General features: G+C 33.7%; 1 protein-coding gene across 3 annotated transcripts in view; it reads left to right on the top strand.

Moving 5' to 3' along the window:
- The window catches only part of LOC145291485 (uncharacterized), a 139439-nt gene extending 117612 nt beyond the window's left edge, over window positions 1-21827 (top strand). For all 3 annotated transcript variants that reach the window (XM_080137368.1, XM_080137366.1, XM_080137369.1), the window contains exons 7-11: window positions 4933-5061; window positions 10319-10519; window positions 11497-11660; window positions 13314-13449; window positions 16834-21827. In XM_080137368.1, the coding sequence (XP_079993494.1) occupies window positions 4933-5061; window positions 10319-10519; window positions 11497-11660; window positions 13314-13449; window positions 16834-16943 (740 nt within the window). In that variant the 3' untranslated portion in view covers window positions 16944-21827. The remainder of the gene's footprint in view (window positions 1-4932; window positions 5062-10318; window positions 10520-11496; window positions 11661-13313; window positions 13450-16833) is intronic.
- The last annotated feature ends 903 nt before the right edge of the window (window positions 21828-22730 follow it).

The raw sequence follows: 22730 nt of genomic DNA, 5'->3' as shown, positions 1-22730 counted from the left end.
CCGACAGAAACGAATACTGCCCCCCTGCCCTGATTGTGAAACACCGCCTATGGAGCAGACTGGTGGCAATAATGGCGATGAGGAGGATGGCAGGGAGGAAGTGCTGCCTCCGGTTCTTCGGAGAAGTACCAGACAGAGACGACTGCCCCCCTGCCCCATTTGTGATCATGAGATCAGGGGGGAGTGTAGCAGAAGCAGCAATAACTAAAATGAGGGGAAAAAGAGCTTACCTCGGGTATGTCTGTTGTGTCACCAGTTGGGGGGAAAAAGAGAATTCCAAGATGGCGTCCGGGGGTTTTTATTAGCATTTACCCCATGCAACTCTCGGAAAATCACGTTTCTGTCTCATGTGATTATGCAAATGGATAATTCCCGGCCACTATAAAAGCAGGAGGCTAGAGACGAGTCGGCAGTGTCCTGCAAACTGTGTGTGGGTGTTTCTGGCGATTGGAGTGTGTCTTCTTTTACCACGGTTATCACGGACAGGAATTCCCTCTCTTCTGGAGGTGGGCGATATTGACTATTTTGAAGTTGTACTGTTGCTGACAGAACATTTATTTTTTTTTGCCTACTACATTTTTGTTTCAATTTCGTTTGCAATCTAGCGGGGAATTCTAGAAAATCTGGAGATATTTGGCACCCACACACCCACATTGGATTATTAAAAAATAAAGAAAAGCGCCTGAAAAAACTTTAAAACATAAAATAAACTCATTCATGTAAGTAAAAAAAAAAGTAGCATTTATTGCCTTTGGTAACAATTATTTATTGATTATTTGTTTTGTTTTTCACCTTTTTTCGACTAACCATTCTTAAATCTCACTATAAAATCGATTTTTCCAAGTACATTTTAGGTGGGGGGGGGGGCATTCCAACCTCCGAAGTTTAGTTTAAAATACGATCTAAAATTGTAAAAAGCAAGAAACAACAGCAAAAAAAAAAAAAAAAAACTTATACCAATACAGTAGAATTTAATTATCTACCAACCTAAATACTTTTAATATGCTAAAACAAAGTTTTTTTGTTTTTTATTTTTCTAATTTCAAAATATGTTGCACCATTATTGTGATGTTTAATTTGCAGTATATTTCAATTTAACTTTTATTATAAAAAGTTTGAGTTTATGATTTGTTTCCTGCAAAAAAAAAAAAAAAAATACCCTCTCTGAAAAAAACAGGCAAAACTAGCTGATAAAATATGTAAGCCTTCTGGGGAGCTAACCGCTTCAATATAATTCCAGAAACATATAGTGAGAAAACACGGAACATTTTATATATTGAATATACTATATTTATAATTTTTTTATGGTAGGAAGTTAAAATATGGAGTTGGGGGGGGGGGATTACCGATTTTTGAAAATTTCAGACGATAAGTTAAAAATCTAGCGATTTTCTGGACATTTCTTTCTCCTGATCTCGCGGGTTTTTTTAAATCTCAGTTGCCAACATTGCATCACTAAAAAAACACTACAGGCTTAATGTAAACAATATCGGTAAATTTTCAATGGGTTTAATTACATGATTATTGATAATGCAACTATGTGATTGAAATTTAATTCAAATTAACCACACGTGATTGCTTTGCTATCAAATATTCATTGAAAAATGGAGGTACAACAAAATGAATGCCGACGCTCAACATTTTGACTCCTCCCTTTATTTAAAAATTCACCAAAAATCAGGAAATTAACCAATTTTAATGAAAATTGCAGTATTTTTCAAATAATGATCGCAGAATATAATGAACTAATTATTTTTACTTAACTCTTAGTGAAAATGTTTTATTTTGTTTAAACAAAAAATTCCTTTACTAAAGTTATGGTTTTCAGTAGTAAATAAAACGCAAGAATTTATTTTTGCTTTTTTTATATAAATAAAGCATCGTAATTTGTAACAATAAAAAATAATTTTTACAGTAACATTACGAAAAAAGCCCCTAAAGTCCGTATTAATGAATTCGATATATATATATAACTCTTAGTGAAAATGTTTTATTTTGTTTAAACAAAAAATTCCTTTACTAAAGTTATGGTTTTCAGTAGTAAATAAAACGCAAGAATTTATTTTTGCTTTTTTTATATAAATAAAGCATCGTAATTTGTAACAATAAAAAATAATTTTTACAGTAACATTACGAAAAAAGCCCCTAAAGTCCGTATTAATGAATTCGATATAACTCGAAGGAAAAGGAATTCTCGCATACTATTCAGGAAATTAAAGATTCAATTAGATTCCTATTTCAGTCACCTAAATTATTTAGGGTGAAATGAGTTTAGGAATTTATAGCCAAACCTAAATATTTTTTTTTTCTTGCTTAAAAAAAATAGCATTAATACAGTAAGTTAGGTAAAATTTGCATAGAATGCTCTGCTTTACGGTTGTAAAAATGGAACGGAAATTTGAATTTCGTTCCCTTTTAAATTCGGTACATTTTTACATTATGTCCAACTCATGGTTCACATTCGACACGTCAACTTTTATAGCTTTTCGGGTATTCTGGCAAGGTTAGGGGTGTCTATTCCAAAAGCCGTTCTTAACATGGGTAGATTGGTAGGTGTGTAAGAAATTTCGTGAAAAATAGTGAATAATTCCACCTCGTCTTTCCAAGCTTATAACTCCTCGAAAAATGTAACTCAAGCCCTAATTTTTTTTTCCAATTAAAGGAGCAAGGACCAAGGTTTCATTAAAAAAAAAAACAAAAAAAAACAACATTTTTAAAAAAAAAAAAGGTTTTAACTTCGGATTTTACAGGTAAATTTCTAAAAAACACTACTTTTTTTGTTTTAAATTTGAATATATTATTTATTGACCTTTTCTCTTCAATTTGTGATACATAACACTTTGGTGAATAAATTATTTACTTTTTAATAGACATTTCAAAATGGGAGGCGTGAATTATTCTACCCCCTGTCTTTCCAAGCTTATAACTACTCGAAAAATGTAATTCAAGCCCTAATTTTTTTTTCAATTAAAGGAGCAAGGACCAAGGTTTCATAAAACAAAAGAAAAAACAAACGTGATTTAAAAAAAAAGGTTTTAAACTTCGAACTTTACAGGTAAATTTCTAAAAAACACTACTTTTTTTGTTTTAAATTTGAATATATTACTTATAGACCTTTTCTCTTCAATTTGTGATATATAAAACTTTGGTGAGCAAATTAATTATTTACTTTTTACTAGACACTTGAAAATGGGGGGGGGCGTGAATTAAAAAAAAAACCGTTTGTCTAAAATATTATATTCGGTTTATTGGAAAGAGCATAAAATTTCACATTGACCCTGAAAATATCGTAAAAATAGAATCAATAGAAAAATTTTGATAGATTTTTAGAGTTTAAAAATTGAAAAATATTGAGTTCGTCAAATTCATTACTGTTTAAAAAAAAAAATTTCTATTTTAAAACAACTTCAATAGTTTATTTTGGAAGTATAATCCATAAAGAAAATAAACAACCCACTTTTAAAAGAGAAATTACGAGATTTTTATATTGTATTCGCAGTTTTGTGATAGGGGTGTAAAAAATTCCTACAAAAATTCTGATACATCTACTAGATTGGAGTGTTTATTCGTTGTAAACATATCCGACAACTTATAAATGTCGAAATTTCCAATGTGATTGGTAAGCTGGACTTATGTAAAAAAATAACAAAAAGATATACCAAACTGACTTTTTCGTTTAAAAATGGAATAATTTCCCTTTCGTTATTAACTTTTTTTTTTTTGAATTTTTTTTTTTAATAAATATTTTGTGTTTTATATATATAAAGTACAATTGTTGAATGTTACTGTTTTGATTATATTCGTTTGGGGGGCACAATTAAAAAATTAAAGATTAAAACGAAGCGAAATTTAAGTTTTCGTTCCATTTTTACAACAACCGTAAAACAATGCATACTCAGCAAGTTTTATCATAATTTATAAGCATATTGAAACACTAAATCAACATTTTATTCATTTTTTTGCATAATTAATGATGGAAGTATTTTTCTGTTTATTTTCTTAACATCTGTTAAAAAAAAAAATAATTTGTACATTCTCTTGAAAAAAAAAGAATCAAACTTTTCTCTATTTTCACATGTGTTCCATTTTAACAAACTGAGCCACAGCAACGCTTGGCCGGGTACAGCTAGTATATATATATGTATGTATATATACTAGCAAAAGTACCCATTGTTGACTGGGTTCAAAAACAGCCTACAGAAAATGGACTGATTTATGAAAGTATGATAGGTTATGAAAAGGAAGGATTGTAAATTTGGGTTGAATTTGAGGGTATCAAAACGTAAAAATAAGATAGATAAACCCCATAATTTATTATACCATACCTGAAACACTTATCACAATATTCTGTGGATCTATATTAAAAAAACCTTGTTAAACTTTGTGACATATTTCCATTCTATGGAGGTCAGGTGCGAACGAACACCCCATACTTTTATTATACCATATTTCTTCAAACTGAAATATAATTATCAAAGTATACTTATGCAGATAGATATGAAAAGTCTTTATTAAAGTTTATCCACGCTAGGATTCATCAGCAGGTTCAAACACTAACGAAGTATAATTTTTTGTTTTTTCTTTTTGACGGCGCATGTACACTCATAAATAAATGAATCCTAGCGTGGATGAAACACGGAATATTCTGTGTAGCTTAATTGCCATATATATTTTATAACTTACTACCTAGCTCTACCTACGTATTGAGCACTGTTGAAGTAAATACTTAAAGTTTACGCATAAATCTATACTTAAGTATATTAATTTATGTGATTAAATGAAGTAGTCATTATATATATATATATATATATATATATATATATATATATATATATATATATATATATATTCAAACACTAACGAAGTATAAAGTTTTGTTTTTTCTTTTTGACAGAGCATGTACACTCATAAATAAATGAATTGTTATTTCAGGTACAAATTTACTAGAGTTAACGGGAATGTTATCCTTCACTATGGATCAGATGATTGAGATCACCAAAAAGATTTGCATGGCCGTTGAATTTGCCCATAATCGGAGAATACTCCATCTTGATATAAAACGTAAGTCTACATCTGCATGGATCATAACCAGTTTGTGTAAGACAATCACGATGGATGCGGAGTGTTACCTTGTGAACTTTGAGTTTGGGGGCAAATGAGTGGTTGATAAAGGTCTTCTTTTCTTTTTTTTTTTTACACAGGCATCACCTCATTATCGAGGCCAAGAGGCCATTCAAGGATAAGGGTTAAAGAGTGTACAGTAGAAATTGGACAATATAGTAATCATTAGTAATGAAAATTCGGTAAACTTGTTAACTTATATGGAACGGCTCATCAAGAACTTATTTACGTTAGACTTGAAGACAACCATATTGTAGTCAGCCGGAAAGCAGGAAAACGGAAAACAATTCCACAGGTGTGCAGTTCTAAGAAAGAAGCTTTGTTCATGGAATCTACGTTTAGGTTTAGGCACAGATAAAGAGTTGGAGGAATTATTGATAGTGTGTACAGCTAGACGAGTGTTTCTTTGAAAGTTTGGCAAGGGGGGACCATAGACTGAAGCTCAGTCAAACACTTTCCATAAAAATAACGATACATCAGAAACAAATTCGCAACATCTCTTCTGTGAGATAGAGATTGCAGGGAAGAGAAAAGGACATCTCCTACGAGGCTACGAAGTCTATTTTGAACTCTATCAAGGCAGGACAAGTCCTTTCTAGCAGCTCCTGCCCAGATGTGGCAACAGTATTCCATCCTTGGACATACCTGGCTCTTATATAGATAGAGAATTGCATCAGCAGTGAGATATCTTCTGGATTGATAGAAAGATCCCACCATTTTTCCAGCAGCCTTGCCAACAGATTTGATGTACGTGTTCCATTTAAGATCAGGAGTAAGGGTAAAGCCCAGAAGCTTGTCAAAACTTGAGGCCTCCTGAAGACGAGAGCCATTCATTTCAATTGATGCCAGATATGGATCAGAACGTTGATGATGTAAAGAGAGAAGCTTGGTTTTAGATGCATTAAAAGTAACCAACCACTCCTTTCCCCATTGTACCACGTGCTCAAGATTAGAGGAGAGAGAATCGGAAAGAACTTGGTCGTTTACTGTCTTAGATGTGTTACCATAAATGGTAGTGTCATCAGCATAAATGTCTACAAATGATGTAAGGATGTGATTTGTAAGATCATTAATGTAGATCAGGAAAAGAGTTGGGTCCAGGATGGACCCCTGAGGGACTCCAGCATTAATACTGTGAGCTTCTGATTTTTGCCCTTCAACTACTACTCTTATGAACCTATCAGAAAGAAATGATTTAATAATTGAGACATTTCCAGCTACACCATAGCTAGAGATCTTGTGAAGTAAACCTTTATGCCATACCCTATCAAAGGCCTTACTGACCTGTACTGAGAGCGGGATGAGCGATCACCTGAATTCTTAAATATAGGGCATACTGATGAGATTTTCCAGAGTGATGGGAAGCAATTCTCCTTAAGACAACGTTTAAACAGTTTTGTAAGTATGGGCGCTAGTTCTGGTTGAAGTTTTTTGAGTACTATAATTGGAATACCGTCAGGGCCAGTTGCTTTACTGGAATCAAGGTTTTTGATTAGCTTGGCAACATCACGTACAGATATATGTATATCCCATAGCGTGTTTTCTGATACAGGAGGAAATATTGGAGGTTGGCGGCCTTGGTCACAAAGGGTAGAATTAGCTGCAAAGTTCTTGGCAAAGAGTTTAGCTTTGTCTGATGCTGACGTGATTACCTCAGGTCCATTGATGATAGTTGGGATAGAGCACACGCTTCTGTTCAGGATTCTGTTTGCTATTTGCCAAAACTGGTAGGAACCAAGCCGCTGCTCAGATACTTTGGACTTGACGGATTGAACATACAACTCTCTTGCGTTCTTTATTACTTTTTTACAATGGTTGCTGGCAGTCCTGAAAGCAGCTTTAGTTTCGATACATCTATTACGTTGGAAGCAATGGAAAAAGTGATTTCTGTGCGCAATGGCAGCAGCACATTCTGGAGAGAACCATGGCTGGCTGTCAGGTTTTTGCTGGAAGTTTTTCAAGGGTATGAAACGGTCTATACCTACAATAACCATTCCATCAGGTCTGATACTATAGAGGACACATCCTTTTTAAACATGGAACGCAGAGGTAGATCCGATATAAATGTATGAAAGCTATCTCAGTCAGCCATAGTGTATCAATATACTGTACGATGGAGAGGTACGTCCGAGAACTTATTTTATTTTTATTGATACAACATTGGTCGGAAGATCCAAGAGGAGACAGAATAGAAACTGAACATAGTTCAGGGCAAGTTGTGAGAAAAAGGTCTAGGAAACTCGCATACTGGCCGTCAGTGTCGGGCACAAGAGTGGGTTTGTGAACAATCTGAGTGAGGTCATAAGCAATGAAGAAATTCTGACAGAACCTCCCCTCATCATCGATCTTGTTTGAGTGGGTCAACCATTCCACATTGGTAACATTGAAGTCTCCACATACGTGAATGTTAGCTGAAGGATAAGCAGATGGTACGTGGTCAATTTTCTCAGATATGCTTTTAAAGATAGTAACTCTGCTGTTGTGGGGGCGATAGAGAGTAAATATAAATGTAGTAGTGTGAGCTAATGCAACCCAGAAGCACATATAGGGTAAGTTAGGATCTTCTCTGGAGATGTCCCTACCACATGGAAAGCCATCTTTAATATAGGCACATATTCCATGCCAATCTTGGAGGTCAGATTTGGAAGTTAAGTTAGAGTATCCTTTAATTACGAACTCATCTAGGGAAATAGCCTGTCCAATGCCAGTTTCACTTAAAAATAAAAGGTCTGGTTTAGTCTCCTGTAATTGGGTTTCAACCTCTGGAATGTTAGAACGTAGACCCCTGATGTTGGAGAAGGGGACATGGTAGTAGGGATCTACGTTGGAAGTTGGAGAACCGGGTTTAATCGTGTATTTTTTCTTGAAACTTGTCATTTCATATTATCGTGTATTAATCGTGTATTTTTTTCTTGAAACTTGTCATTTCAAATTTGTGGACTAGGTCGTCAGATTTGCTTAGAGCAGGACAGGGAGGGGAAACTAAGAGAGAAAAAGAAACGAAGAATTTTTTTTTTGTAGAACATAAGGTAAAGCCGTAACAATTACCCACTAATATGGCATCGAGAGGCCCCATCAGAAGCTACTGCATGGTCCAGAATCCATTCACCAAATGGCAATACAGCAGCCCCAGTAATTTGCACCTGCTGATAGGACAGCCTCCTTGGTGGTTAATGCAAGGTTTGGGTCCCTGACTATCAGGCGGATAACGTCAGCCCAGATAAAACGTTTACCTCCAGCATCCTTACTAGTGACATAGCTACAAGGATAGACATAGAAACAGAAAATTTCCACCATCTCTGCCAACTGTACACGCAAAATACTGCCAACCTAGAAAACAGCTTTTTCTTCTCCTTTTGTCAGAAAAATCACTCATTAAAAAGTGAGGACTGAGGGACAAATAAGGAGAAGTGAGAGTAACAGGAGCTGCCGATAACACATCCACAATGCGTTTTCTACTCTCCATTAAAACAAAAAACTATTACGTATTATACATAATAAAAGCCCAACGGACGTGTTTAAGGGAAAGTATGGTGATATATTCCCCTCTCATGAACTAACAATGAATACAATTACCTAATCTATTTTTGCAATGAACTTGGTAGATAAATAAACATTTATGGACGAGAAAAACGCTAGCATTTAATTAAACAGAAATACATAAATACTGAAATAAAATGTAGTTATTAATATTTGAATCTAAAGATAAAAAGTATGATTAATATAGAAGTCACTTATCTCGAAAAAACACTTTCGTCTCTAAAATGCAAACTGTAGAAAAGAATTTAAGTTTTAATAACATCAGCGTTCAAAAGACTTCTTTTTTTTTTTAAGCAATGTATAGAAATGCTCAAAGCTGTATTACAACTGGCCACTGCTGACCGTTGTGTGTGGTTTGCATTCATTCAGAATGTTTTGTGTTCTATGGGAGGAGCCGGTTCAACCCGTCCTGGATGGATGCAGCCAAAGCTGGATCAAAAGATTAGAATTAACAATGTATTTGGTGATCAAAAAAACATTTATTGTTAATTTTAGTTTAAAGAGTAATGATGCTATGATTGTCTTCAAATTGAAAAAAAATTATGAAGTTCAATAGTTAAACTACCACTGAGAATTTTTGCATTTCATAAACTTATCTTGATTATTATCCATAGTGCTTGAGAAAAGTGTGTTTATGACAACAAACGAAATCCTCCACTCTCTTGAAATAGATGGCAGCATACTGAATGTAAACAATGGACAGTTGGAGGTATTTGGTATCCACCCAGATACTGAACTAATACGTAAAAGGCGTGTTTGAATCAATTTGCACTTTATTTATGCTGTTATATTTATTTATTTATGACTGAATGAATTTGTTCAACCAGGTCATAAAGGGTTAAAATAGGAGTACACCAGGGTTCTGTACTGAGTTTGATGCTTTTCATCAATTATATAAATCTCACCTGTCTGTTTAAATGTATGTATGTATAGTTGTATGTCTAGATCGGTATCATTTTGAAGCGCGACCCTTCGCATGACAAACATAAAAAAATTGACTAAAAATATTAATTCCTTCACCCTCAACTGGGCACTTTTCTATGGGGAGGGGTTGCTTTTTTCTCCAGTATTTTAGAAAGTCATCCACTCTTTTTGATTGACTAGCCTTAATTTAAACCTTTGCCACTTCTGGTTTGGCGATAGACGCAACAGTGAAGATGTCACGTTTCGGGGGGGGGTTTCCACATACTTTTCCTCCTTCGTGGTATGGGTTCGAGCCTGCTTACTACCACTTTTTTTTTTTGTGCCCAACACACACCTCCAAACACACGGGCAACACTGGGCACCCAGGTTAGTCTTAAATAAAAAAAACTACTTAATTGTCATGATTTTTGGAATATACCATCTTGATTCTGTAATAAGTACAGTTTTTTTTTTTAATTGTTTATTGCCATAAATGCAATTCTGGACTTGTATTTTTTTTTGTAAGTTCATATTTATTGATTTGTATGTGTGAAGGATTCAGAAACATTTTGAAAAATAAGTAGATATACAAATTTTTTTATTTTTGACTGTTTTCATTCATACATCACGTCACTTCAACACCCTGGTTTTCTACATTGCTACAGCCTTTTTAGACACATATTTGAATATCTTCATTTTAAAATCAACAAAAACACAAAACATTTACGCAAACATGTTTTTTTTCTTTGTCCAGCTGAAAATATTTGCATGCTTTTTACTAAGAATGGATTCCTATTAAAACTGACCGATTGGGGCTCATCTAGACCGGATAATGGATCCATTAATGGTCTCAATATCACATCGTACTATGCCTCCCCAGAAATCTTATACCTGTATATCAGACAAGCAATGGTTTCAAGCACATTCCAAGAGAATGCAACGCTTTTAGCAAAAGGTCAGTGAATCTTTTTTTCTTTTTTACTCCACACCTTTTTTTAAGAGAACTGTGCATGGGGTGGGTGAGAGTTTTGTATGTATCCACCAAAATAGCATAGTAGAAGGAGCCTATCTTCTTTGTAATTGCCTTAGCAATGCTCTCAATGTAGTTCTTCCAATGCATTTTGCCTTTGAATATTAAGTCGTGGAGTTTGAACAGTGAGCTCTCAGCTAACATGTTATTAGTAGGTCTATGACAACAGAATATTCTTTTCATTGTTTTGACTCTCGAGTATATATCCAACACAGACTCAGTTAATCAACCAATCATCACTCTATATAAAAACACAAAATATAGACTGATATATACTCGAGAGTATATGGCACAATCACGTTAACACACCGGTTCCTGCTGGATCACCAAAGTTGAGCAATGTTAACCGGGTCAGTACTAAATGGGTGACCATTTGGGACTTCCAGGTGCTATATGTGCTCTCTGCTTATCTCGGCATTGTTTCCAATCGTCTTGGACTTCTTGCCACTGGACTCAAACAGTGCCGATTCAGGAGAGGGGTGGTTAGGGATTGCACAACCTTTGCCTCACAATTACATGCACAGCTGCCCTTACAGGGGGTATCCTTTGTCTTTTGAGACTGAACGGAAGCATCGATACTAGAGAGTCAAAACAATGAAAAGAATATGCTGTTGTCGCAGCACTAGTTATCAATCATGGCAATTAGTGTTTGAAAATGTTTCTTGTAATTGTTTTTGTGATATTAAATGTTACATCCGTTTATCATCTATAGCCCCATTCCACTTTAGATTGAAAGTTATTCTGCTTTTGGTAACCTTTAGTTGAATCTTTTCCTTAATTACTCTATTAAATATTCCAAAAAATGTTTTTGTTTTTTTTTTAAGCTATATGTGGGAAGGAGGGGGATTTGTATATGCCTGCCAAAATGATTTTTTTTTTTTTTTGTCCTTCAACCATTTCAGCTACAGAGTTGACCGAAAAGTTTTCACAAAATTACAAAAACATTGTTGTTTCAACCAAGGCCGACTCTTTCTCCATTGGAATGGCCATTATGTTTGTCAAGACTGAAAAATACATTTATGATGAACAAGAAAGATACAATAACCCTCTTTATCTGATCCAAAAGGTACAACATTTTTTTTTAATATAGGTAAACAGCAATAACCACAACTTTCTCTACAGGGTGGAACAATAAAATTGTCGCCCTAGAAAAGACATGATTCCATTGCCGTTTGATAAAAACTGGTATTCTTTTTTTATTGCAGATTATCTACTAGTTGACCCGTTGTGTACAAATCCCAAGAGCGAAAGGAGTCTTCTATCATGTCTGAAAGTGGCACAATATTCAACGAGCGAAATTGGAGATTCGCCGCTGTACAACTCATGCTTTCTACTGATCCAAGTTATGGCAACAGGACCATTGCCAGCACCCTCAAAATGTATCGCTGGATTGCTACAAATAATAGGGACATGTCCAGGGTGATGAAAACAGTTTCGGGCCACGATTATAGTCTTTGGTGTGGTTTCAAGTGAGGGTCATATCATGCCACCTCACATCTTTGAAGTCGGCTTGAAAGTCAACACCAAAGTGTACCTGGATGTGCTGAAGAGTATGGTGATCTCCTGGTGCAATCAGATGGACGCTGGTAGACCCTGAGTGTGGCAGCAGGACTCGGCACTGGCCCGTAAGTCCAAAGAGACCCAAACTTGGTTTTAGAAAAAATATTATGACTTTGTACCCTCCTCTCACTGGCGCTGCTCCTCCTCCTCCTCCTCCAACCTGAACACACTGAGCTACTTCGTTTGGTCATACGTCGAGAACATCCCAACATGACCTCTCGCAACACCAAAGCCAGCTTGATCGCCGCCATCTGCCAAGTATTCGCCAAGCTCCCGCCAGTGCTTGTGAAAAAAGCATGCACCTGTATCGAGGCAGTGATTGAGACTGAAGGTGGCTACATTGAATACATGTCAGCTCTACTACAAAATCAAGTTACCTGAATTAATTTTTCAATAAGTTTTAAAATTTAGCTGCAACAAATTTATTGTTCCACCCTGTAGAAATATAATAAGCATGACAAAATGTTTTTTCTCTTTGATTTCATCCCCCTCTCTTATTTTCCTTTTTGGTTCCACTCTCCATTCATTGACTATCATATACCTGCTTTCTTGTTTATCTATATTTCTCTTCCTCTCCTCCCCTCTATTGGTGTTACCAGATCAGGCTGGCTGAAGATACTGGCTTTCTGACCAAAAATGCATCTAAACATTGAGGTTATTGTTCTTTTTTTTTCTTTTGCAAAACTCAATCATGTTATGCAAAATCAATAACAAAAAAACGATTTTTCTCTACAAAACAACCAAAGCCATGATAAATATTTGAAGATATAAAGAATTTGAAACATAAAATTTTTACCAAAATGATCAGATGTTGCATTAAATAATCCAAAAAGGGTTGATATGCCGTAACGCAAAACAAACAGATTATTTTCTAAAAAAACATTTTAATACAATATGTTATTGGTTTTGTATTATGGTTTAATATTTTTATCTTTTTGGGTTTTTTGTTTTTCCTTGCATTTATTTTATTGTTTATTTTATTTTATTTTTTTTCCTTTCTTTTTTATTCATATTTTCATTTTATTTATTAGGTTTTTTTTTTCATTTTATTTTTGCAATTTTTTTTCAATTTATATTTTGCATTTTATTCTAGCATTTTTTTTTTTCAATTTATATTTTGCATTTTATTTTTGCATTTAAAATTTTTTTTCATAAAAAGTATACCGAAAATCCTGATGCAGCTAAAGATAAATTACCAGTGTCCGGTGATTTTTTAACCGTCATCGCTAGGAATCTTGTTCAGGGTGACTCGCACGAAAGAAGTTCGGTGAAAGAAGTCCAAATAATGATAAACGGTAAGAAGAATAGTATGTTTCAATATAGATTTCTCTATAACACTAAAAACGATCTGAATGTAGTTTTTAACATTTTGATAACACTAAAACTTTGTAACAATTTAAATCTTTTTAAAATAAATTGTTTCCTTTTTTTTTAAGTAAAAATAATTGTCATCTATGTAAATCTATATCTTTAGAAAAGTGAGAATGTGTGTACAAACATGAAATTTGGTATATAGGGTATTCAGACATGTGGAAAAGCTTTTTAATCGGTTTTCATCCAGAAAAAAAGGGCTGCTAAGGGGTCAAAATTGGTACTTCAGGGGCGGGGGTGGAGGTCATCGGATTTTTATGTTTGTCAATTGCTTCATGACTGTGCATGCACAAATCGTTTACATGATAACTTCCTTATGTTAAGAATAAGTAGGTTTGAAAATACTTTTTAAAGATTGTGTCAAGCTGGCCTAATGGTTATCATAATTCATTCGCTGTTTTTAGGTTTTGGTCTCAGCCCAGGTATTTGTTTTACTTGCAAGAAGTGAACTGTTCAGAAAAACATAATACTCACATGCACAAGTCTCAGTTTCCTTCCATTTTATTTATTTTTTTTACGTCATTTTTTTTTTTTAAAGGAATTTAATGTTATGCTTAATACCGAGCAATGCTAGATACATCTGCAAATAGTCTATAAATAAATGAAAACAAGTAAAATTTACAACAAAGACTCGTCTACCTACAACCGTTGTCAACAATTTCCCTTTTTATCTGTACGTAAGAGGTCAAGTGAAATAAAGGAGTGAAGTTTTCTTTGTGTAACTTCTTTTGGTTCTGCTGGTCTAGACACGTACCTTTCATCGAGTGAGTGTTTTTTCCTTACAGCACATCTCATATTATTCAAACCATCGTCCTGGATAATAAAATAAACAAAGACATTTTTCTTATACTACGTGTTGCACATATTGTGATTCCTTTTAACCACCATCGTTATTTTCATGGCAGGTGCTCGACTGAGCTTCAATCTATGGTCACCCCCTCTCCACACGTAAATCATTCACAACAAATACTCATTTAACTAGAACAACTGTTCTAATTTCCTTCCATGGGAGTGTGAAATTCACAAGCAGTCCCCAGTTGCATATATATCCCCGTTAGGGGAGATGATGACATTAGGTTTTTGAAACTCCTGCAAGAAGTTGTTGACATCCCTTTATGTACAACACCTGGTATTCCCAAATTGGTCACTCATCTGATACTTTTGTTATTTTCATGGCAGGTGCTCGACTGAGCTTCAATTTATTACCCTCCCCCCAACACACACTGTAAAACATTAACAAATATTCAAATCTCATACTCATTTAGCTGCATATAAACAATTTCGCTTGCTCCCTATCTGTACCTAAAAGAAAATTCCATGAACAAAGTTTCTTTCATAGAATTACTTGTCTGTAGAACAGCTGACTATAACATGGTCATTTTCAAATCTAATATAAACAAGTTCTTGTCAAGCCATTCTCTTAAATAACCACATCCTATCCAATTTCCACCATTACTGATCATCGCTGTGTTGTTCTCACTACCCACCTGACACGCCTTAACATTTATTCTTGAATAGAATTTGGGCCTTGAGAAATGTTGACTTAGTAAAAAAGATTTTATTTTTAGACTTCATACCGCTGATATATCCTGAAATACTACGAACCGAATTTCATTTTATATGAGTTTTCACTTGTCCTCTTCTTGAAAATAAAGCTTTAAAAACGGTGGCCATACACAATCAGTTCCCAAATCAATTTGTTCTTTTAGTCTTCCAGCCTCTGACATCATATCCTAAAACAACTATGTCCATCACAAAACTGGCGGAACACTTTAGACAAGACTGTCTTACAAATCAGACAGAATCAGAAAACAAGTCTGCAACAGAAATTGCCCAAAAGAGTCGCTAAAAATACAAAGAACTTCATTGCAAAAACTTGAAAGAATGGGCCAATCAACAGCGTGCCAAATATTTTTTAGATGAATTCACCCAGAACTATATAGATAAAGGCGGCTCAATAGACTGGCTGAAAAGTGGATCGCTTCACTACAACCAGGAGAGAATTATAATGGCTGCCCAAGATCAAGGCTTGATGACCAATGCTTTTAAGAAAATGAGTGGTCTCAGCAATGGCAGCAAGTTCAGGTTCTGACACACAGAAGTAGTGTGTGAGCCACCTGACATCCAACTATAAGGTTCTGCTGGGGGACGTCTGCTATACGATGCGACACAATGAAATGTGTAAATATCTTCACTGGACGATCTGTAAAAAGTTGAATATTGAATGCAGCAGCGAATTCTGGGAACATGTTTACCAGCAAGAACAGTTGGAAATAAGTCATACACCATTCACTATGACTATACAATTCTTACAGCTACGTACCTAGAAAGCAGAGCCATAAAACCTGACATAGTGATATGGGACAAGAAAAAGAAAGAAGCAACCTTGGTAGAAGTTAGTGTCCCATTGATGCTGGGTTAATCAGAACTGAAAGGGAAAAGATAACTAAACACCAGGATCTAATGTACGACATGAAAAGGAATTGGAATCTTAGGAAGATATCTATCATTTCAGTTATTATAGGAACAACTGGACTCATGAAAAAGAATTTCAAAAACCACCTGGCACATATACCCGGTGAACCAAGTGCAAGAGAGATTCAAACAATTGCACTTAAAGAGACAGTCAGATTCTTAAAAAGATCTCTCGGTTGGAATATATGAGATAGTGAGTGAATGTTTGGCATCTGGTAGGATGCCCCATCCCCAGCTTGAAGAAACTGATAAAAAGAAAAAAAGAAAAGGGAAACTACCACCTGTGATTTTCTTCTTGGCTTGATTTACTCTCGTTTGGCTTTGATTTCAGACTTTCCAATCTCTTTTGGCGGACCATTGAGCCACTAACTGTCGTCCACTATCCCCAACTGTAAACTCCCCTCAACTCCTGTCAACTTATGACTGTTTGCAAAACTTGCCCCCTATCTTAAACAATCCATAAACTAACTCTAAATATATTGACCTCTAGTCAGGTCCTTTATCCCAGTCACCGCCACACCTTGATTAACAATCCTATTTTTCATCACCTTTGTGCATTTTGGTGAACTTCCCCATCCCCTATTGTCTTTCTATTAACCTCACTTTCTAACACTTTGTTCTGTGGGTCAACTTATTTCCTCTTTTCCTTTTTTTTTTTATTACTTCCTAACATTTTGGGAGAGAAGGATGTCCTGTAATATCGCATTGCAGCATTTTTCCTTTCTTTCACACGTTTTTTATTGACATTTATTATGATTACATCCTTATAAGCAGAATAAGTACATATGCAGACATTTTCAGTTTTGCTATTTTTTTTTTGTTTTTTTTTTCAGATCATCAACGAAGAAACATTGATTCCAATTTAGAAATCATCCCAAACATCACTGAACCCGTTCCAGAGGAGGAATGCTATAATATTCCATATTTTCATTTACTCTTTTAATGTTAAAGCAGTAATTTCATTGGTCGATTGTCTTTAACCATACATCATTCAAGATCCAGGAATCTTTGTTTTCAAAACTTTATCAGACTAACGATTTTACTAAACCAAATCATTGTCGTTTTTACACACACACACTTTACTGGTTCATTCTTTACTGGGAATAAAAACTCATTATGTTCATCCCAAAAGTTTGTTTATTGATTATATAAGCAAACAATTGTGTTGGCTCGTACTAATACTAACTGAGCAGACAATTTGCAAGATTATCTCCAGGTGGAGGTGACTTTTTGTTTGTTGTGTACATTTTAGCACTGATTAGCGCCTATACTGAAGTAAAAATAAAAACATTCAGTAAGCTATAATATATATATATATATATATATATAAAATGAGAAAAAAGTTAACCATAATTGGATATTATAAAATAAGTCAAATAAAAAAAAAAAATTTTTTTTATTCGACTTTATTTATAACATCCGATTATGGTTCACTTTTCATCATTTTAAAATTTTGCTATTCTAATAAATCTATATCTATAAATATATATATATATATATATATATATAGCGTGTCCAGGGGTGATGAAAAAAAATCCAATAAAGTGCTCGATCGTAGATGTGAGAGCTGAAGATACAATATTTATTATGACACTATATATACATATTTCAAGGTCGTACCATTGGTTTCGATACACCGAAAACAGTAATAATATACTGTGGAAAATCAACTCACACACACACACTTTCTTTCTTCCATAATCATAATCTATTAGCGTCGGTTTTAAAACGATATTTTTTAAATATGAAATTCTGAGTCTTAAACGCTCGTCTAGTGTTTCTTCTATGTTCGTTCATTTTGATTTAGTTCCAGATTTTTCTTTGTCGCCGAAGAGATTATACCGATTTTCCACAGTATATTATTACTGTTTTCGGTGTATCGAAACCAATGGTACGACCTTGAAATATGTATATATAGTGTCATAATAAATATTGTATATATATATATATATATTAGCACGGGCCGAAACAATTGTTTGCTGCTATAATAAATAAACAAACGTTTTGGACGAACATAAGTTTTGGTTCATAGTAAAAAAAAAAAAAAAAAAAAGAAGAAAGCGGTAAAAAATTAAGAGTACTTATAGCTGTAGTATTACACTATTGAGCTATTTAAAGGAACTTTGTGTTATTAAGTTTATATTTGTTAAGAAAATTTTATTCTAAATATAAATATATATATATATATTTTAATATACAAAATTATTTTTGACACCGTTATGTATTTTGCTGCAAGACTTAAATAAGTAATGGTGCATGCTTATCTTGTGTGTAACGGGACTTCAAACATATATAGTGTTACATTGATTCTTATCTAAAATGTAGCGCGAGTTCAAGCATGTAGAGTGTTACATTGATTCTTATCTTAAATGTAACGTGACCTCAAATGTATATAGTGTTACATTGATTCTTAAATGTAATGTGACTTCAAATGTAGTGTTACATTAAATCTTATCTTTAATGTAACATGACTTTAAACATGTATAGTGTTACATGGATTCTTATCTTAAATGTAACATAATTTTCAACATTTTTAGTCGTACATTTATTATCTTAAATGTAATGTGACTTCAAATGTATAGTGTGACATTGGTTCTTATGTTATATGTAACATGACTTACAAACGTGTATTGTCTTTTAATCCCCAAAAAGTAGATTTACATCTAAATTGCTCCCAAGGGTGCAATTTTTTTTTTTTTTTTTTTTAAAGCTGATTTTTCTACAAAATCACTAAAGCTTTACTTCTTTGCTTTTTAGTCATTGTTTTGTTAGATATTATTTCTCTTTCTCTTCCGCGCTCCCTCTCTCTCTTGCATTATTTCTTTCTCTCTCTTTTCCTGTTTTTTCTCTTCCTTTTCTTCTCTCCATGTTCTTTTATCTTCCTTTTCCTTGTCATGTTAGTTTTACTATGAAGGTAAAGACTTCAAACAAAGGGTGAAGAGGGAGTTCAATGACTTTTTGCTTCATTGAAAAATTACTTTCTCTTCCTTACTCACAAGTCTTTACCTTATTAGATGAAATTGGTTGGATCTTTTAGGAAAAAAGTTTCTTTCATGCTGCTCTCTCCACACACATGCATGGAATAGGGGGTGGGGGGGCGGTAGGGCATCTTAATTTCAATATTTTTTATCATCAGTTATTTCTATTCCTGGGGTGTTCATACTCATCTTTTTATTTTTTTTCTACATTATTTTCATTTATATAAAAATATGTTATCCATTTTTTATCTGTATTTCCTTTGCATAAATAACATTTTTATCTATCTATATTTATCTATATATATATAAATACATATTCCACCTTTTATTTTTACCAGTTCTTTAGTTTATAAAGCTTGATGTAACTACAGAGCATATACAGCACTTGTACAGTTTAATCAAGACATTAAAAAATGAAAATATCAAAAAAAGTTATATTGTACGTATCCGTTTTGAACAGAAAATCTCCCCCAAAAAATTTCACTTAATTTGATTGAGTTTTTTTTTTTTTTTTAAGCGGAAAAACACGTTCTTATGACAGCACATTGAAGGTTGACATCTTTGAATTTAAAAAATTTTTGTTTGGATTTTTAGAACTCGCCACGGGGAGATAACTCAATTTAAAGCAACTGATAACTCCCTCCCCATCTTTAATACTAGCTTTTCTTCCTAAAAAATCGAACCTTTTGCTCGATATCATAAAAAATTCTTTTTTGGCTGTAAAAAAAAAAAGAAAAGAAAAGAAAAAACTACTTGATGAAATTAAGTAAAAAAAAAATGTTTTTTCAAAGAACTTAATTCCATAACGGATACGTACAAATTTTGATATTTTCATTTTTTAATGTCTTGATTAAACTGTACAAGTACCGCATATACAAATTACAAAAGCTTATTGTAGAAGTGTAAGCCATTTTGATGGTTCGCTGTTACACACAAGTCCTGGTAGGTGACTTGTTTGTAGTAGACAGTTCCACAGAACAAAATATTCTTACCGTGTCGAAACCCGGGAAACAACATGTGAAATTGCTCCAGAAAAGGTTTAATATTTATGAAGCAATTCTGGTTTCTGATTGGTTGGTAGCAGAACGTGAATTAATTCGATTCGTCAGTTCTTAGCAGCATCGTTTATAAATAGAATCGTCCGACTGTGTGGGATCATACCCCATTACTCTCAAAATATTGCAACACTTATATTCCAAATTTCAAGATGTTGACCATCTTACCATTTATTTCTTAAAGTACGTTGAAAGATGGCACAACAAAATAGAAAAATAATTGCAACTTCTCTCCCAATTTTCTGATTTTGTAATCATGCCCATATTTCTTTTTTTTTTAAAGTTGATGAGTTCTTGTTCTTCTGATGAGTTAAGGGCAGAATAAATTCAAAATTTGACATAATTACATGAATGATTCTGCACTACGAAACAGGTGCTATCAAGAATCATGCATTTCAACTTAAAGAAATAAATGGTAAGACGGTCAACATATTGAAATTTAGAATATAGGTTTTTGTAATTTATTTGTATATGCTCTGTAGTTACATCGAGCTTCATAAATTAAAGGACTGGTATAAATAAAAGGTGAAATTGAATAAACGTATTTCCTGATGCTGGGTGTTATTTTATTGAGTCATGAGGTGATTGTTGTGATTGGCTAATCAACCATAGAGAGTTTCATACATTTTGCTATTCTATGATTGGTCAGCCAATGAAAGCCTTCATTTCACCTATGTAAGAGGGACCTCCGGTGAAGCCGCAATATGTGGGTTTGAGTTTATTTCTGGAATTACTAATTGTTGACATGGCTAATGCATTTTATAATCTTTTTAAATTTTAAACACAATTTAGTTACCCATTGGATATTTTGTCCATCACAATTCAGAATTGAGATCTGTAGTTTAAAAATTCTCATAATCATAATTAAAGCATGACAATTCAACTGGGGTCATTTGTATTAAAATCTTTAATGAAATCATTTTATGCAAAAAATAATACTTGGCGATACTTATTGCCTAAAATGTGTTGACCTCAATTTTTAAAAAATTAATTGCTCCATAATTTAAATTTAACTTGATTAAGATATTAGGTGTTTAACAGATTTTTTGTTGGTGCAATATTAATAGTTGGGGCTTTTTTTTACATTGGTGATTTTTGAAATTAATGCATTTCAGGTGAAAACATTATTACATGTCATGACGAACTTGGTATAAATTCTAAATGTTATGAAAAATGATTGAGCAAATGATGTGTGAGAAGTATTTTAAATAAAAAATCAGCCACAATTACATTCTGAGCCATCATGTTGAAAGATGGCAGACCCTTAATTTAAGTTAAGGGTCTTCTCCCTTGTTTGTCACATGAATTAGTCACACAATAAATTCTATTTTATTGTGTGACCAGTTAGTTTTCTACTAGATCATTTTTTGTAATTTTTGTAGTTTTACTTATTTTACCATGACATGTAAATATGTAATAATGTTTTCACCTGAAATGCATTGGTTTAAAAGATCACCAATATAAACAAGCACCAGGTATTAATATTGCACCAGTGAAATACTTCATTGTGTCACATTCAAAATATATGGTTTTGAATAGATTTTCATGTAGTAAATGTTTTTTTAAAATTTTTATTTTAGATAAATATGAATAATTAAAATGTTTAGTTGACTGTTCAAATTATACTAAATATTTGGATTAGGGCTTAGGGTTATACTAAATATTTGGATCAGGGGTACCATGTAGTTAAGTTAGAATAAATTCAATGAAACGCAAAAATCTTTATATCCTACTTTTGGTCTTCTGCCACTTTTTTGTATTATTTTTATTACAAATAAATATTTTGGCTAATGACTTTGTTGCATTATTTTTTATGCTTTTTTTTATCTTTTTTTTTCTTCTGAAATCCAGTTAAAGTTACTGCTTTTTTTCTTATTTTTTTTTACTAATGAGTCACCACTTATCAGAGCCAAAATCCATTCGAGGATAAGTGTTAGTGTGATGGGTGAACCAAGAGATAAGAGGCCATGATTGGCATGTGCCAACTGCAAGAATCAGTTAACCATTATCTTACTCTAACAATTAACTCTAATCTCTTGATTGTGTTGGTGAAAATCAAGATTTGTTTTATGAATGAGTCACCATTTAGCAAAGCCAATAATATATGAGGATCTGGATCAAATTCAGCAAGAGTACCAAAATTTGATTAAATATGAAAATGGTTTATGACAAGTATTTGACAACATTGGATTTGAAGATGACTATGTTGTAATCTGCAGGGAAGCAGTTCCATAGCACAGATGGGATGTTAGGCATTTAGGAAGAAAGGAAAGATCTGCAAAGACCCATGCCATAACAGTTATGGGTTTTGATTGGCAAGGGGGGACCAGAGATTGGAGTTCAGATGAGCACCTGCCATGGTAGTAACGATAAAACAAAGACAGGCTCGCAACATCTCTCCTGTAGGAGAGAGGTTGCAGAAAAGAGAAAAGGGCATCACCCATTAGGCCACAAAGCCTATTTTGTACTCTGTCAAGGCAGGATAGGCTGTTATTAGCAGCTCCTGCGCAGATATGGCAGCAGTATTCCATCCTTGGACGTACTTGGTTTTTATACAGATAGAGAATTGCATCAGGGGTGAGATAACTAGCCACCTCCTCCCTCACTGTACCACGCGCTCAAGATCAGAGGAGAGAGAATCTGAGAGAACTTTGTCATTTACGGCGTTTGATGTGTTACCATAGATGGTCGTGTCAT

This window comes from Euprymna scolopes, chromosome 12, assembly GCF_053919585.1.
Source record: "Euprymna scolopes isolate OS-2025 chromosome 12, ASM5391958v1, whole genome shotgun sequence".
In the NCBI taxonomy this organism is placed as follows: Eukaryota; Metazoa; Mollusca; class Cephalopoda; order Sepiida; family Sepiolidae; genus Euprymna; species Euprymna scolopes.
This window is presented reverse-complemented; position numbering and strand designations above follow the sequence as displayed.